The sequence below is a fragment of the Alosa alosa genome, chromosome 20 (genome assembly GCF_017589495.1).
Source record: "Alosa alosa isolate M-15738 ecotype Scorff River chromosome 20, AALO_Geno_1.1, whole genome shotgun sequence".
NCBI classification, from domain to species: domain Eukaryota; kingdom Metazoa; phylum Chordata; class Actinopteri; order Clupeiformes; family Clupeidae; genus Alosa; species Alosa alosa.
Window position 1 is genome coordinate 27,553,959 of NC_063208.1, and position 17,856 is coordinate 27,571,814.

At 45.6% G+C, this 17,856-nt stretch overlaps 2 protein-coding genes across 2 annotated transcripts in view; both read right to left on the reverse strand.

The window, feature by feature from the left end:
• Positions 1-9,917: 9,917 nt before the first annotated feature.
• tpbga (trophoblast glycoprotein a) lies at positions 9,918-12,829 on the reverse strand. The gene is made up of 2 exons (XM_048228966.1): positions 11,899-12,829; positions 9,918-11,544 (listed from the first exon to the last, which is right to left on the reverse strand). The coding sequence occupies exons 1-2, from the start codon at positions 12,147-12,149 to the stop codon at positions 10,695-10,697; spliced, it is 1,101 nt and encodes a 366-aa protein (XP_048084923.1). The 5' UTR covers positions 12,150-12,829; the 3' UTR covers positions 9,918-10,694.
• A 3,175-nt stretch (positions 12,830-16,004) lies between these two features.
• Positions 16,005-17,856, reverse strand: part of tmem222b (transmembrane protein 222b) — a 10,584-nt gene continuing 8,732 nt past the window's right edge. Inside the window, exon 6 of the mRNA XM_048228977.1 lies at positions 16,005-17,755. Within this exon, the coding sequence (XP_048084934.1) occupies positions 17,668-17,755 (88 nt within the window). The 3' untranslated portion in view covers positions 16,005-17,667. The remainder of the gene's footprint in view (positions 17,756-17,856) is intronic.

Genomic DNA, 17,856 nt, shown 5'->3' on the forward strand with positions numbered 1-17,856 from the left:
AAAGCATTACATTTGTGATAACAAAATGTAACGAGTTTGCTTCCTTAACAGATATCTCTTATCACACATTTCATGTATCACAAACATATTACTACTTGGGAGGTAATGTTCATATAAAATTATGTTTGTAAAATTAGAAAGTAGCTACAAAGTGAACTGTGTTTTGTTCATGCTCCAATAGTTCTTGGGCCTTGTTCCCTCGTTAGCTTGATTAATGACACTTCACACACCCTCACTGAAAGGCCGAGCTGTGTAGTTGGTATCCAGCAGCTAGTAAGTGTTGAGCCTGTTACCCTGAGACACACACACACACATAAAGTGGCAAAGCTACTGCCAGCTAATTGTTTGGTTGGAGGGCACTGAGATGTGCTCATTTGGATAGGAATGCCAATGAGAGAAGTAAAAATATTGCTGACGGTAGGACGGGTAGGGTTATGTATCCTCTGAGCTGCAGGATTATTACTTCATATTAGGACACGCACGCACGCACGCACGCACACACACACACACACACACACACACACCACTTCATACTTGCTTGTCCTTGATACACAGTCATTCTTCTGCAGTGTGTGTGTGAGTGTGTTGCCACTGGTCCTGTCTTCCGACGTCAGTGGACTCGCATGGTGGGAGTATCTATCACACTGGCCCACTTTCTCTGCCCTGTCACTTCATCAGGTCCTCATTATATTCCTCACAACCCATGGAGTCCGGTGAGTCATCCAAGATTCTGTCCACATGGCACGTGGCTGTGGCATGTACACAACTACTGGAAGGTCAGTCAGGCTTCTCATGGGTGACTCCCATAATGCACACACAGTCTAAATTTTATTTAGTTCAATTCAATTTAGTCAACTTTTTTATCAACCAACTGAAATGGCAAACTTTACTGTATTTTATTTCCCATTTAAAGCAAACATTAAACATGTACAGGAAGTAGAACAGTAAATGAGTGTAAGACACTCTGGATAAGATTTTTCTGCTAAAGCACAAGAAGCATAATGATGTCATGAATGCAATCTTGTAAGAGGCCATAGTGTCAGTTCAGGGCAGGGTTAGAGAGTTCGGAGGGTTAGATGCTGAGATCAGGGAGACAAATGGCCTCAAGAATAAAAAGGCTTTTCTCTTTTGGAGTGCTGACCCATTACTCCGAAGGTGTTAGGTGTCTAGAGGAGGGCTGTTCAAATGAGAGTATGAGCGAGTGAAGGGCCTCAAAGGATGGATTTAGAGAGTCTAATTGCAGAGGGCCATTAGTCCTTGGGATGTCCCAGTGTGGCCAATATGTTTATAATGTTTGTCAGAGAAAGAGACTTCAGTCTATTCATGTCCCCCGAAACAGCCTCTCAAAAAGCACTGACTCATTACAAATATGAGTGAAAAACTGGAACACAAGCTGTCCTCCACCGACATCAGCAAAGTCATGCCTTCCTGACACGCGCCGGGTCGACGGAGGAGACGGATTCCGCACCCTATTCGGACAGGACGAGGACAGCAAGAGGAGAGATGCAATACATTTGATCCGAAAACGAGACAACATTTATCAGCAACTACCCGTGCCCAGAAAGAAGCCCTCACCAATGTGCCACCACTACATACAGTAAGAGCTCATCAGATGAAACATGTCTGAATCTGCCCAGGGACATGGCAATCAAACACTTACTGTGTGCACTGCCCTTGTGCGCTCATATTAGTTATTGCACAGTTTGTGAATTGGAACAGTCACTCACTAACAATGCCTTGGAGAAGAGCCAGCCTGCAGATTTTGATTTGGAGACAGTAGTGGTAATTTTGTTCATATTTACATTAAATCTGATTGTTGTGTGTCATACGATGTCACACACACCTAAAAGGGAGGCTACATGGGGCGCGTAGCGTTAAAACAAATTTAGACGACTGGTCTATTTCTTTCAGACGTACACGCCATTATCACGTCTGGTGCAGCCAGTTCAATCGATCATAGTGGTTGCAGCAGACGCAATGCGAACGTGCCTGGTGTAGCCCCACTGTAACACACCAAACATGCACTTTCCTCTCTTCCCTCCTCTACCACTTTCTCTGACTATATAGTACTTTTAACTTCTGCACTTTCACCCTCTAGTAATAGTACTAATTGATCTAGTATTAATTCTTGCATAAGGTCTCCTCGGCATTGTAGCTTGAATGTCTCTTTGGATTGGATTTGAATAATGTACATGTCATATACAGGATGTTATGAGAGGCCCTAGAATATCCTCTACTAAATCAGAGCTGAATATTTAAGATATGTATTTCATGTACAGTAAATGAGATTTAAAATGAATAAAGGTTTTCAAGAATATCATGTACATACTTGGAATTTCTTTTACATCTTGCTAATACATAATACAAAAGAAATCAATTAGGTCACTCAATTGAATTGCATATAATATGCTGTTGCTTTCACTGTCTGAGGTGGAGTACTTCAGAGAGGAGCCGGCTGCAATGTGATAGTTGATGTATGGTGCTTGTCTCAAGGAGACGTCCGCAGGAAATCAGAACTGGGGCGAACAGACTGCGACCCAGACAACGGTGGGCAGATGGCGTTTCCCCTCTGGAAGAATCTGCCCTTTGACCCCCAGAACGCTTCCCTTCTCCCAGCCAATCGGATGCGTCAGGGCTCAGCTTGGTGCTGGGCGCTCCCCCCTGCTAGAGCATCTGGTCGCTCCTCCTGGCCGACAGAGAAAATCATAAAAATGAGTAATAATGAGCTGAGGTCGCCTCCCCGTGCAGGAACAAGAGGTCGGCCTACCTGGGGAGAGAGAAAGACACGCCCCGTCAGGAGCCATCGTTTACTGTTTACTGATGTCGTGCTTGATATTTCTTCCCCCGCCTCACACTCCGCTCTCTCCCCGTGTGCTATGAAGTACTCCAAAGTCAGACCGAGTAGCCGCCAGGAGTGACTAACATTGCCATGTGCCACAACAATAGATAATGAATTAAAAGGTTGATTCACACGTCTCTGGGCCATTAGAGTTCTCCCCTTGCTCATTTACTGGACATCCTTTATGGGAGTTAAATGGGAAATCAATAGCCGAGAGTTTAGCTACACACACACACACACACACACACACACACACACACACACACACACACACACACCCCACACACACACACACACACACACACACACACACACACACACACACACAGCCCCTTAGGCTACAGCAGTCGGATGTTTGATTTTGGCAACATTTGCAACAGTGTCCATGGGCCGTGGCTTGTCAGATTATAGGTGAAATGATAAAGTGATGGAGGAGGAGACATTGTCCTCAGCACTGCTAGAAAGAGGAAATAGGTCAGAGGGCCTGAAGTGTCCCCGTGCACTGCCCTGGCGGTATACAGACATGAATTACACTACGTTACAGAGGGGGTGCAATTCATTCAAGCCTTGGGAGCTGACCAAATCGATTCATAAGCTGATTGTGTTTCAGGTCCTCAGAGCCAATTCATCCCCAAACAATTAAATCTCACCCTCATCGCCAGCACTAGATCGCCACTTTCAACATCAAAATGCTCCTCCACAGAACTCAATTTAAGACAAAAAGGCAAGTGAGCCATATTTTTTCCTGCCGTTTCTTCCCCCACCCCAACACAGAATTGCATAATCAAAAGATTCTGTCGGGGAAGAAAGAGCGGCACAGTGGGTATTCATTATGGTCATATATCAAATATCAGAGCGCATTCTGGATGTGGATGCAAATCTGCCTGTGCAGAGGGACATGCCTGCTTTGATTGTCAAAATGTGTGTTGACTTAAAAGTGCAAAGGCAAGAGAGCGGACAAGAAAACAGGGGGGGGGTGGGAGGTGGGATGGTTATGGTGTGGTGGGGGTGGTGGGCAATTAATGCAGAGAGAGAGAAAAAAGTCAGTTTGTCCTCTTCTTCTTCTGAGCAACCACAATGACAACAAAACAATCGCTCTTACAAGCCCCACGGTCGAGAAGGAGGCCTCTGAGGCACAGCCAGCTGGGGGAGGACTCGTACCCACAACTGAGAGCCAAACTCTGGGGCGGATATGAGAACAGACCCCCCCACCCCACCACCACCATCACCTCCCCACTGCAGACCCGGGGACCGTGCTGATGTTTAAACACTGTGGCAGCCTGGTCCCCACTTCCAGACCCAGTCCCCTTCCAGAGATCAAAAGAACGAAAGCTGCTCCTTCCAGAGATCAAAAGGACGAGCTATGGGGTTGTGTTGTTTCCCTGTCCTTCCAGAGATCAAAAGGACGAGCTATGGGGTTGTGTTGTTTCCCTGTCCTTCCAGAGATCAAAAGGACGAGCTATGGGGTTGTGTTGTTTCCCTGTCCTTCCAGAGATCAAAAGGACGAGCTATGGGGTTGTGTTGTTTCCCTGTCCTTTTTTTCTTTTCCTTTATTTTACTTTCTTTTTTTTTTTGCCAGGACATCAGAAGAGGAGGTTGCATTGTTGTGGTCTGTAGAAATTTCAAAATCATCATCATTTCAGCATTTTTCTTGTTTCACTGCAGGGGTTTTCTGTTGTTTTTTTCCCTTTCCCAAACACAAAATGCATTTGTTGCTGATTCTGTGCCAGAGTAGCATCACTGTACTAGTATTTTCTATTGGAGAACGCGACATACTGATGTAGACGCATCTGAATGCGGGAAATGTTCCACACAAATCATGCGAGTGATGCAATTTATAGATGAAAACATGCACAGGAGTGTGCTATTCCAGTACCCTTTTCTTTCGTTTCTCTTATTTTTTTTAAATAAACTAGGAACAAGACTGTTTATGTACCTATGTGTTTGCTAGATGATGATGATGTAACTACGAATAATGGCTACTGCAGCTGCACCCAAATCCCCATTCTCCAAAAAGAGCAAACACAATTATCTGTCATTGATCAAACGCTCCCATATTGACCAACAGGGACTGGGACACTGCTTCACCAGTAGCCTGAATAGCTGGCCTTTGTCACAGGGGCAGTTTGGGATACTAGCCATATAAATGGGAAACCCTGAGTAAATATAATGATGCATTACAAATGCCAATTTGTGTAAATGGCAGTGGGGAACAATTAAGGAACAAAGGACTGTGACTGCAAAGCGCCCAGCTGTTGAGATAAGAGCACTATGAGAGTGGACGTACACACGCGCACACAATGTGCTGGGGGAGAAGGAGGCTTTTCAGACTTATTGAAAAGAGCTGCGTGATTGTTCTGGTATTGTAAACATGGCCATTGTGACAACATTCAGACACTCACACACACAAACACAGTCCCACACACAAACATACACACAAACACACACACTCATTCACACACAAGTCACACACACACTGCACTTAAGGTCAACTCCTTTTTTTTACTCATGCTGCAAAAAAGCAAACACTCTCTCTCACACACATCCCTCTATCTGTCTGTTTCTTTTTTATGCTCTCTCCCTCTCTCCTTCTCTCTCTCTCTATTTCTCTCTCTCGCTTCTCTCTCTCTCTCTCTCTCTCTCTTTCCCTCTCTCTTTCTCTCTCTCTCTTTCTCTCTCTGCCAGCCAGATGAACAGGCTGTACCTGCTGAGTCACAGCCCAAGTCAAAGCCATCAGGAAGAACAGGGGAAAGAGAGAGAGATGATGACATGAGTGTGTATGGAGGAACAGGGGGAAGAGAGAGAGAGAGATGAAGACATGAGTGTGTATGGAGGAACAGGGGGAAGAGAGAAAGAGAGATGAAGACATGGGTGTGGGTTCGTTAGAGAGTTAGACAAAGGGTCAAAGAGAGCAAGAGAAACAGAGAGAACTGGGGGAGAATAGACAGCCGAGGGCTTGCATATCGAGGAGAGAGAGAGAGAGAGAAATGACGACAGAGAGTGATGGAGAAAGTGATAGAGGAGAGACAGAGTGAGAGAGAGAGAGACAAAAATATTGAGAAAGAAGAGGGGAGAGATACAGAGACTGAGGCAGATGTAGAGAGAAAGAGAGAGTGTGTGTGTGTGTGTGTGTGTGTGTGTGTGTGTGTGTGTGTGTGTGTGTCGAGTGTGTCTCAAGTCCCTATGCAGGCCTAGCCGTGGCCCTGATGCCACTTTGTCGTCACACTCGTGAGTGTTGTGGGTCTCTCCTCTTGCTCAATCTCTAACAGATGTGGGATTCACTTTTGAAGTCATATTGCCTATCAAGGCCATTAAACATGCTTAATGTTGCCAAGATGCCCCACCAACACACACATACACACACACACACACACACACACATTACAACTCTGCATACTCACAACACATAAACGGCTAATTGCCACAAAAAAAGCATTCCAGAGAAGAGGGGAAAAAATGTCACGCAGAAAACAAAGACTTCAATATTGAAACCAGAGGAAGAAAATATGAGGGAAAGAGTGTCATGGGGATTGGCTGAGCAGTCATAAAATCGTATGCAAAAAAAAATCAGAAGAAAAAAAGAAAAATGTCTCACCAACACACAAACCGTCTTCTACAGCCAGTCGGCCTCTTGCAGCACCGCAGGCAGGAGGGGAGCGGGTTGAAAAAGAACATGAACAAAAAGTTAAGAGAACAAATTCATCATCAGCACAGTTTCTGCTCGCGCAGTAAAGTCCAGCCCAGAGACAAAGGCAGGACCATCCCCACCCCTCCCAACCTACATGTAGGGTTATTTAGGTCTAAAACCACTGCGACAAATTTGCGCTTCGCTTTTAACAAGCGACTGCAGTCTGGTGCAAAGGGAGCCATTGAGTGTGACAGCAGCCATTTGTAAGACCCTGACTCATCATTGTCCCTGCTGTGACAACCTTATCCCCCCCCCCCCCCCCCTCTGCATTTATTATTTCGCCTGGCGTGACTTTTTTTCTGCCAAAACGCCGCCTGCCCATCCACCAAGAATCCACCCACACTGACTCGACACAAGAGCATATTCCACCATGTCCTCCCGGGCAATAAGGTCTCATTAAAGGAGAAGTATTTGATTATAATCCGAGACTTTGTAATGAGTAGACAAAGCACTCAAATAATCTTCCATAATGTATGGTTAGTTCGTTTTTGTTATAATCAATTGCACATTTTATTAGGTGAAACAAAATATGTTTTGTTGGCTTTGACCACAGTCCAGTCCTGATGTGAGGACTACGAAGCGAGGTAACTGGCTAACCCGGGTAACTTTAGCCTCCTGAGACCGAATCCATAGACCTATGTCCTCTGTAGTGGACATAAGTTCTAGATACATACCCCTTTGAGCTATTCTATCAATTCCTGTGGACATCCTGTGATCATGTGATTGGCTGGGTTGCTGGGAACCTCCTCTTTCTTGTTCTCAAAAATGGTTGACATCAAAACAAGCACATTTTATGGAAGGAGGAGAGATAAGTCAGTGTCTTCTTATTAAGCATTCATTATGATGGCAATATATGGTCTTGTTAATGAAAATGTCAGGAATCATATGATTAATTTTGAAAGAAGTTAAGTTATTTACATTTTGAAATAATAGTGACTTTATGAATGTCCATTATAATGGACACCAGGACCAAAATATTTTGATGTTTTGGGAAATTTAGGAGATCATTTGTATAGGATAAATGAGGGAGGGTCAGATTTGAAGCTCTCAGGTGATGAGTGAGTGAAACAGAGATGAGGACTATGAACCTGTGCCTCAAGAGGATAGCGAGAAAGAGTAAGACTAAAAAATGAATTATCACAGATGAAAGAAAAACATGAAAATAAAAATGAACAATCCAGAAAAAATAAATACAACTGTCCAAAAAGGCAAATAAAGTAGTCTAGAAGGATAAATAACCTTTTCCCTTATATTTGGTTAAGTTTACCCTTAATTTAATACCACTAAAAGCATAAAGCATCCTTTTGTCCACCACAGGGGACATGCTATAAAATTTAAAATGAAAATGAATTAAAAAAATATAAAAATTGTAAGATGTTTTTTTTAATCCTAAATAGAAAGGAAATCACAACAAAAAAGAAATTGTTGGACACTTTTTTTTCTTGGTTCTCAGGAGGTTAGGAGTAGCCACTGATCTCTAAAAGAACACTGTACTGAGTAAGCCAGACGCCTTGCACCCCTCTGGTTCCGTAACCCAGAAATAAATGTGCTTAGTCATACACTATCTCAGCCAATCACACTGATTTATGTTTCAGGACACTTAAGCATGGCTATCATTTCTTGTTATTGAACGGAGATCTTCAGCTTGCATATGAAGACAGCACTCCAGCCATCACTGTATTGACACTGCTTTGTTGAGACTTCCTTGGAAGAAGACTGCGAGTGGATCTGACTTTACTTGGCTATATAATGGCTCACTGTTGATGTGGGTATGGAGGGGGGTGTCTTTGGGTCTGGGGACAAAGCCCATCTCACAGGACCCAGCATAGGCTATTAGAGTCCCTCTTTGTGGCAGAGGGCTCATTTGTTTTCTCCTTTCCATGTAAATGTCTGACTTTAATGGTGTAGAACACAACAGAAAAGACGGACCACTGCTCCACAGAACAGACACACAAACAAAAAAATGTAAACACAACATGAAACCATAACCAAAGTCCTCCTCCCTCCTCTCCCGGGACAGTTATGTCAAAACAGCGTCTACCCTTGTAGAGGTCTACCACCAAGACAAAAAAAGGAGTTTGTGACAAAAAAGCAGCAGTTTAGACAGATGTAGTTTTAAAACATTTTTTTTATTATTGTCAGCAAGCAGAGAAAATTGCCTACAGCAATGACCGGATCAAGCAAATTACAAGACAATGGCCTGATGCTGCTAATTGTGACCATGCATGAGTTTTTCAGTGTGACGCCACGGCCGCCTCAGATCCTGCATCTTGTGGCGAGGCATGACTGATCTCCTCTGAGGCGACACTCTTTCTCGCCATCCATGGAATTCCAATCTATCTACCTCCTTTCTTAGTGCTAACTGAACTTGCATAGGCAATGTGGACTCCAAAGCACTTCTCTCCCCTCTATAAATGGTGTCGCACGTTGACAGTGATTTACAGTACAGGATTAATGTTAAAGGGTGTACAAATACACAAAGATAACTTCAAAGCTTACCATGCCTTAGTAAGTAATGTTCTTTAGATTGTGACGATTTGTGTTGGAAAACAAAGTAAAGGAACATGCTTATCGAATAGATACTAACTGGAAGACTATACAGACTTTTCAGGAAACATCTCTGCTTTAAAATGCCCTGCCACAAAGTTTTATCCATCTCAGATAAGTGGACGCAGTTGCCATGACACCTCATAGATCATGAAACACTCCAGAGCCCACAGTGAAAAAAAAAAAAAGATTGAAAAAAGCAGCGAATAAGAGCAGAATAATTAGACAGTACGTAATAAAGGACCACTTCCAAACATCCCGTTATGTATATATTTGCTTTACATACATCATAAAACAAAATGATGTGGCGCATGTACGTTTTAATGTACACTGTCAAAGTCCAAATATTGGCTTACAGCACTGCGCAGGGGCACAGTGAGTTGAAGTGAAAGAGTTGAGCTGGAGAGCGCTTCCCCCCACAGCGAAGGAAGGAAACCCTTAAGTGAGACGGGATCATCTGTATCTTATCAATGCAAAGTCCCCTACCCTCCTCCCCCTACACCCCTAAACAGAAAAAGCTGCTGCACTTATGACAGACCAGGGCAGGCTTCCCTTCAAAGAGCTCTCTCTCTCTCTCTTTCTTTCTCTCTCTCTCCTCTCCCCCTCTCTCTGCAAAAGCGTCTGTTGTCTTTTGAGGAGAAAGGGATCAGTTTCAGCAGCCTGGGCTGGGGGGACTGGCTCTCATCATCCTGACAATAAAACTGGAGAGAATAAAAACAAAGCAAGAAGCAAAGGAGGGAAACAGAGAGAGAGGGAGAGGACTTGTGATTTCCATCACTGGTTATGCACTAAAAAAATGCTATCCTTCAAATTCTCTGGTAAAGAAAAAAGTCTTTTGGGGGGGCGGTGCAAAGGCTCTCGGACATCTTAGGAGACGTTATCCTGGTGTTGGAATGCTATGAATAAGCTGCTCGGATTCTTTCCAGGTTCCCTGGGGTAGGGGCGACACAAGTCCAAGGGGATTGTCCTGGTGCTTATAGCCAACAGATGTGCTTTGAAGAAGAGAAAAGAAAGAAAGAAAAAAGAGAGAGTGGGTTTTCATAGGCAACGTCCTGGCGACACCCACATCTTAGGATCACCACGCCCCTTTCTCCATTATCTTGATGTCGTGATACGGTGCGCATCAGTGAAGAAGCAACCTATGGCCTTAGTCCTTCAACTTGGGTTTTTTCCCCTCCTTCCCGACCAATCACAGGTACAAGGCACTTATCAGCTGTATCACCGAGCATGAGCACAACGATCCAGCCCACTTGACAATGAAAACAAATGGGCTACTCTAGCCAGACACAACGTGGCGGATTTCTTTTAACCTAACTGCTGTTGTGTGTTTATGTGCCGTGCGGGTGGGTGAGTGGGTGCACGTCTGCATGTAGGGGCACCAGGGCATGACATTGGATTAAGTAACACTGACAAGAGATCAGGCAGTGCATGCTTCCGTGGAAATATTCTATTGATCATCGTAATAATATAGATCTATATATACACAACATATGGCACATAGTTTCCACTGATCTCCAACTAGGTAAAAATGCAATAAAAAAAAACAAACAAACAAACAAACAAACAAACATCAACACCGGCCACATGTCCACATACGCTCAGTGGGAGATTGTTTGTGCGTCACACGTCCGCGCTCGAGGAGACGTGTGAGAGTCGCGGGTCGGAGTCGATCTCGTAGCGGTAGTGGTAGCCCTCCCACACCTCCCGGCAGGCGTCGCGCATGTCGTAGATGCGCTTCTTGATGCCCTTGCGGTTCAGGTAGAGCACGAAGAGGAACATGAGGCCGACGAAGCCCAGCACGATGCCCAGGAAGACGTAGGACGTCTGCAGCGCCAGGTCGGGGCCCTGGCCCGCCCGGTGGCACCCCAGGGGCACGTCGGACACGCCGAGGATGGAGGTGTTGCGCATGGCGGCGGGGAAGGCGCACACCAGGCGCTCGGCGTCCGCCACGCGTGCCCGCGACTCGTTCAGCCAGGCGGCGAACGGCTCGATGCCGCACGTGCACGTGTACGGGTTAAGTCCCAGGTGGAGTCGCGCCCAAGGGAGCCGGTCAAACTCGCGCAGGGCCTCCTCGCGGAAGGTGCGGAAGGCGTTGAGGGTGAGGTCCAGCTCCTCGAGACGCTCCAGCGAGGCGAAGGTGCCATTGTGGAGGGCCACCAAGGAGTTGTTGGCCAACTGCAGCCGACGTAGGCTGCCCAGGTGAGAGAAAATGTAGTCAGGCAGGTAGATGAGGCCGTTGCCACTCAGGTCCAGGCCTTGGAGACTGGACAGCGCGCTCAAGCGGAGAGAGGCGGCCAGGTCCTTGACGGCCGTGTGATTGTAGAGCGAGCGACTGAGGTTGAGGTCTCGCAGTGTGCGGCTTGGAGCAGAGAACGCCTCCGGGTGAATGATGGCCAGCTGGTTGCCACTCAGGTCCAGGGAGCGGAGGCTGCGCAGATCAGCGAATGTGTTCGATTCAATCTGAGAAATCCTGATGGCAAGAGACACAAGACCATTTCAGAGGATTGCTTCAATGCTTACATCAGAAAACATCAGAATTCACACAAGACTCATCACTGACTGGACAAAAATGATTTGAAAATGATTTGAAATGTTCCTCCGATGCATCATTTGCATCGGAGGAACTACCAAACTATATGCTGCAAAATTAGGCTAGTTATAATTTTGTCATACTTGTCAGTTTAGTACCGGTAATTCTATTGCAGTAAATGTAAGACCATAAATATGCCTTATATACAAATAACTAAACAAAATAGTTTCAAAGGTCAAAGTCATCATTCAAACCTTCAAATGGTGAATGTACAGTTTTATTGCTTAAGTTTACCTGTTGTTGCTCAGTGACAAAGTTGTCACATTGACCAGTCCTTTAAAGGATTCGGTTCCGATACGGTTGATCTGGTTCCCGGTGATAAACAAATTCCTGGTGTAGCCTGGGATACCACTCGGAATATGCTGGAGGTCTTTCGAAACGCACTTCACCGTTAGGGCAGCCTCGGAACACTCACAGCCGGCTGGGCAGGCTGCCCCGGCATGGTATACACAGAGTAACGCGCAGATGACCATCCATGGAAGCATTTTTGAAAAACTGCCCTAGAGGCGCAGTGAATCCGCTTCTGCACAAATCTTGCAAATCAACGAACACCACGAAGGCTCGGTATGATAAAAAGTCTACTAACCCGACGTGAAGATGGGAAATAAGTCACTCATTCTGCGTGCATTTGGCAAAAAAGGCACCCGCTTCATTCGCGCCACGGACACATCACGCATGGAGAGAAACCACACGGAGCAAAGCACAATCGGTGCACTTCTTGCGCTGCCGCCACTTTCTTTGCCTCTCTAACTATATTTCTAGCCTCCAAGGAAGACGAAACGTGCAAACCCACAGAACACGACCGGGTTGTCGAACATACTCCCTTCTGATGAGTTTCGGCGCAACAGCGCGTAGTCTATATGTTTATTTCCTTAGCATGTGTAAAACTCCACGTGCAACTGGGAGGTAGGCTACGATTTCCATGAGAAAAGCGAACTGGCCGCGCGACGTGTTTGATCCTCGCCGGTCTGTGCGGGGCGTCGCTCGCCTCAAACAATGAAATTAAAGCACCGTCGCTGGGCACAATCGATGAGGAGGGGCTTCGGGACTCAACTCCCTTTCAAATCTTCCCCGGGTCGCTGCTACAAAGGGAGAAGGAGAGGGGCTGGATGATTACGGGGAGGCTGCGCAGACTATATTGCCATAATATATTGCTTTGAGTTGAGATTCTTAAAAAAAAAACATCTGGCAACACTACTAGTTTTTAAAACAAAATCTTGTTTCAGCGTTATTTTTTAAATCCCAAAATATGAATGGACATTAGGCCTAATGGTCTTCATATGCCCGTTCCATACTTAAAAAAAAAGAATGTAGACCAAATGAATTCCGCGCTTGTTTTTACCCAAAGCTATCCGACAGAATAGGAATTCTTATGTGAATGAAAAAATAAATGCTAGAGCTGATCAGAACTATCCTGGCGTTCAAACCGGATTCCTGAAAATAGGAGGGTGTGTGTGTGTTTGGGGGGGGGGGGGGTCGCAGTTCTAAAGAAGCCCTGGGAAGACAAGAGCGGAAACAATGGTGTCAGGTAACCTTCTAAAGTGATGCCACTAAAACAATGAGCCGCTTATTGTTTCCAGTGAGACGGTAGACATATCGCTACTCGGCGCCTCCTTCCCTCCCCCAGCCCTTTTCAAAGCGCACTGTGGCCCCGCGGCTTTCAGCGAACACAAAAGGACGCGAATTTAAGTGACCGACCTTTTGACAGCCTGGTGTCAAAACTCAGACCGTCACGACATGATGTATTGGATTCGTCACAGTGCTCTACTTCAAAATAGTTTTCTCATAAAACAATGCGACTTGACCGATTCAATGCGTGGGCTAGGCCAATTTCATGAACTGTTATCAGATTTGACACATTGTAACATTGTAGTCCTTGGCAATCCGTGTATTAACATGTGATGTGTATTAAAGGAGAGAAAGGAATTTTGTAATAAATATGATTTTATTAAGATAGTTCCATGTCATTTACAGACATTACAAGATCACACCATTTCTTAGATTCCTTTATTTGCAGAGCACTTTGGCTGGACAGTACAGCACTGTAGTAGTTAATCTAGAAAGAACCAAGAGAGAGCTGGAATACTGGAATTCCAGAACACTGTGATTTCCCCCCTTGTGTGGAAAACTTACTGAGAAGCTTTTGTCACCTGTTTGAACTGGCAGAAATGAACCGGTCTCCGCATCCCCAAACCCTGACTCTGATAGCTTATGACGTTCATTTCACCCCAAATCAGCAGCAGAGGTTGAGTCCTTTGGACAAGTAGGAGGGTGACAAGTAGGGGGTAGGCTAGACGGTGCACAGCCGACCCGTGTGGAGATGAAAAAAAAAGATGACTGCTCTATCATTGCCAACCTCTGGTGACATAACAACAGTCTCCACCACCAACATGTTGTGACAGTGAAAATCCTCAGACACAGGAAGCCTCGCTCCTGCCACTCCTGTTTCCACACACGTCACATCTTCCAGTCATTACTGCTCTGATTGCCTGACAGAAGTAATCAATGCAACTGATTAGCTGAACTTGGCTGATAGCAAATCGTATACATTTTAACCACGCAGACTTTAAATCAGGAGTGTTTTTGAGTAGGGAGAGACAGAAGAGAGATACACACGTGACAGAGGAGGACCCTGGAAAAGTGCCGAGAAAACCTCTGCTCCTCGGACACAGCAGCAGAAAGTGAGGACGATACCGGACTCAAGAACAGCATACTGATCTATCTGCCACTTATTCACCAAATGCTGAAAACCTCACAGAACCTTCCAGAAAACGTCAGTCAAAAACTGAGTAATGAGATTATCGTTGTACAGGCAGAGGTGGCTGGGGACATTACCACCGCTGAGAGCAACACTGTTAATTGCAAAAGAAAGAGGGGAGGGAGAGAGCTTCAGCTTGGGGATACGAAAATGGAAGCACCAAACTGTTTCTTGGGAAGCATGGCGCTTCAGGTAGCTCACCGACTGCACAGTCCTGTTCCTGCGGTTTCTAGTATATCTCTGTCGGCACAAGAGAGAAGATGAATCCTGCGCTTCGTAGTTTAATCTATTGCTCCGCGACAACCATTTGTTACAGGCAACTGGGTCAACGACACTTCCACAAAGCAGGCTCACTTGAAGAGAGTATTACAATCTGTTAACTGGTGTACACAATCTACACGGATAATATAGTAATATGTCAGCAAAAATACATCCTTAAAAATAGCCTCTAGATAAGAATTTTATGTATAAACGTAGCTTATTATGTTGCGGTCCGTAAAAATGCAGTTATGCAGTATTCAGTAATGATATGCTGCTGTGGAGTAAACAAAAGGTCTGTCATGAGACGTCTCTGCCACATTCATGGAGAGATGAGTGTTGGGGCTGCCAATGGCTGCCTGGCTAGCACTAAACACCTGCACACACACACACACACACACACACACACACACACACACACACACACACTAGTAGCCTACACACACACACACAAACACAGGCATGTTTTCATGATTACAATTGGCACATGCTGGCATGCAGGCAAACACATGCACACAACCGGAAAGAATGATGCACACCCATGTGCATGATGGCGCACACACACACACACTGACACGGTCACATATACACAGACATTCACAAATGAGTCTGTTGTACAGAAGCCTGTTGTGATGTAAGAGTCAATGCTACATATGAATGACTCACCAGAACAGAAAAGGTCACTAGGTCTGGATCTTACTAAATAGCAAGTTCAATATTTACAAAAAGCATCTACCACCAGAGTCACAGGGTCAAGTCAAGTCCAACAGAGTTATCATGACAGGCCTATCAGAGGCATCATGAAAAGACTAGAAATGAAAAAATAGCTCACTAAATTAAATGAAAAAACAAATTAAATCGGGAAAAAACATTTCTAGTTATTTAAACTGTGCTGGACAAGGTGTGGAAACAAACACCTGCTCACACCCACACCCCTCCCTAGTGCAGCAGCAGCGGCCGCATCTGAATGCCTCACGTTACCAGGGAGGAAGAACGTCTTGAAGTGGCTGGGAAGAAAAGCCCCCGAAAGGCCCCACGTGAGGCGTTTTGGCCATGGGCATTTCCTCCCCGTGGCGTCCCCCTAATCTGGTCGCGGGGTGCTGGGAGCCAGCGGGGGCTGCACTCCTCTCCGCTCCTCTCACACTCAAGGAGGGGGGACGCAGACGCGGCTCTCCACCGACCTCAGGAACCTCCGACTACCTGCTGCTTCGGCCGCTCCAGCCAGAAAGAGGGAGAGCGGGGGAGGAGGTGCAGGGGATGGTGGGAAGGGTAAAGGAGAGGGTGTGGAGGTGGGGTGTGGAGGTGGGGTGGGGGGGTGGGGTGTGGGGGGGGGTGGGGTGTGGGGGGCAGTGCTTTTTTTGTTTGATTCCAAACAAAGGGGGGATTTGATTCTGCCACTGAAGCCATGGCAACGGGTTTGGTGTCCTGGCAATCGTGCAGGATTACAGCGAGTTCAACTGGTGTTTGGAACTAAATGGAAAGTTAATATGTACAGTCCATCGAGGCTAAAAAAAAGAAGGGTAAACAAATGAAGATTGACATCATTGTCAGTGTCCTACACAGAATGCCGCGAGAGAGCAAAACCAAAAACCAAAAAATAAAACCTGCTGTAGAGACAGCCATTGAGTTTGGAGTTCATTGGGGCACAGACTGTTATTCCTAATCCTGGAACCATGTGGATACATTGAACATGGAGGGAAAAGCAGACTTTGTTTTTTCTACCCCTGGCCTAGGCACTGACTGCATTCATTAGTTTCATGGATCAGGGGATGAAAGAGGTAAGAAATGAGGAGAAGGAGTAAAAGAGGGAAAAAACACAGCTGATGAAGAAAGGGGTCAATGCGTCTTTTATAAAGTCGGGATATAGTTATAGAGTTGAGGAGAATGAGAATTCAATCACCGCAAAAAAAAGCCCTGGACCATGTCATCCTCTGCGTACTCCCCATAGACAGACATCAATGTCGCTTTCTTTTGGGAAGGGGGCAATTGGGGCAACGCCTGCTGATGGATTAAAGCCATCTATTCCCACTTGGACTCTTTGATTCCTACTCTCACATTCAGAAACGCTGGAAGACAACAAACAGACTTGACACACTCAAAGCACATCATGCACACTTCCATCAAAAGCCACGGCTTCAGCTCCTAATAGTTACCGGTTACTATTGTACCAAACAGAATTTAACACAGTCAGAGCACAGAGGTTTCTTTAGAAAATCCAGAAACTAGTCTGTGTTTCATATAAAAGCAAACGAGGCGATGTAAGCTAGAAAGCATTTGAAAATATTTAACAGCGTGGGGGTATGCTAGCTGCTCGCTGCTAGTTGTAGTGTTCACATTCACTAATGCGGCAAAAGAACTTAACACGCACACCAACAAATCAAATTAAAAAAAGCTAAAGCCATGCCAATCTGCAGCACTGAATAGGGGAAGAGCCGCATCAAACCAAGCAAAAACGCGACAATCTCACAAGGCAAACATGAGAAACTGAACATTAAACATTATTGAACATTATTAAAAACAGACAACCACTTTGTAAAAGGCCTAGGCCCTCCTCCTGTACCAAAGCAACAGAAGGGATAGAAACCTCCAAAGAAGGTAGCTACTAACCGGAGCCTCTGAAATTCAAGCAAGTCATTGAGTTGAATTCTCGAACGCGCTTAGCTGTACTGACTGCGTTTCAGTGGCGTCGGCCATGTCTCTGTACTCTGTGGTGAAGTTACAGTATATGCGAGGCTAATAGTAACGTTAGCCTCGTGTCATTACACTCAAGTGTAGGGGGTGAGAAAACTGTTATGTAATTTATTTGATTTTTTTCTCTTTTACTTCAAATAGCGAGCCGTGGGTACGAGGCCTTAAAAACCCATCCACACCCTTTTCCTTTCCACTGCTCGCCATGAAGGAGGGCCGAGACTCCCCTCTCGGTTCGCCCTGTCGCCTCCATGAGCCCGTCCTCTCCTCGGCTCACGTCTCAGTGTGCTTCAGGTCCATCAGCGCAGGTTGAGAGTGAGCGCCACGGCCAGGATCGCGCTGAAGAGGATGAGGAAGGGCAGCCAAGTCTTCAAAAACCCAGCACAGCTGCAGACACAAAGACAGACAAACACATGAGACAGAGAGAAAGAGAGTGAGAGAGAAAGAGTGAGAGAAAGGAGAAGAGAAAGAGGCAGAGAAAAGAGGAA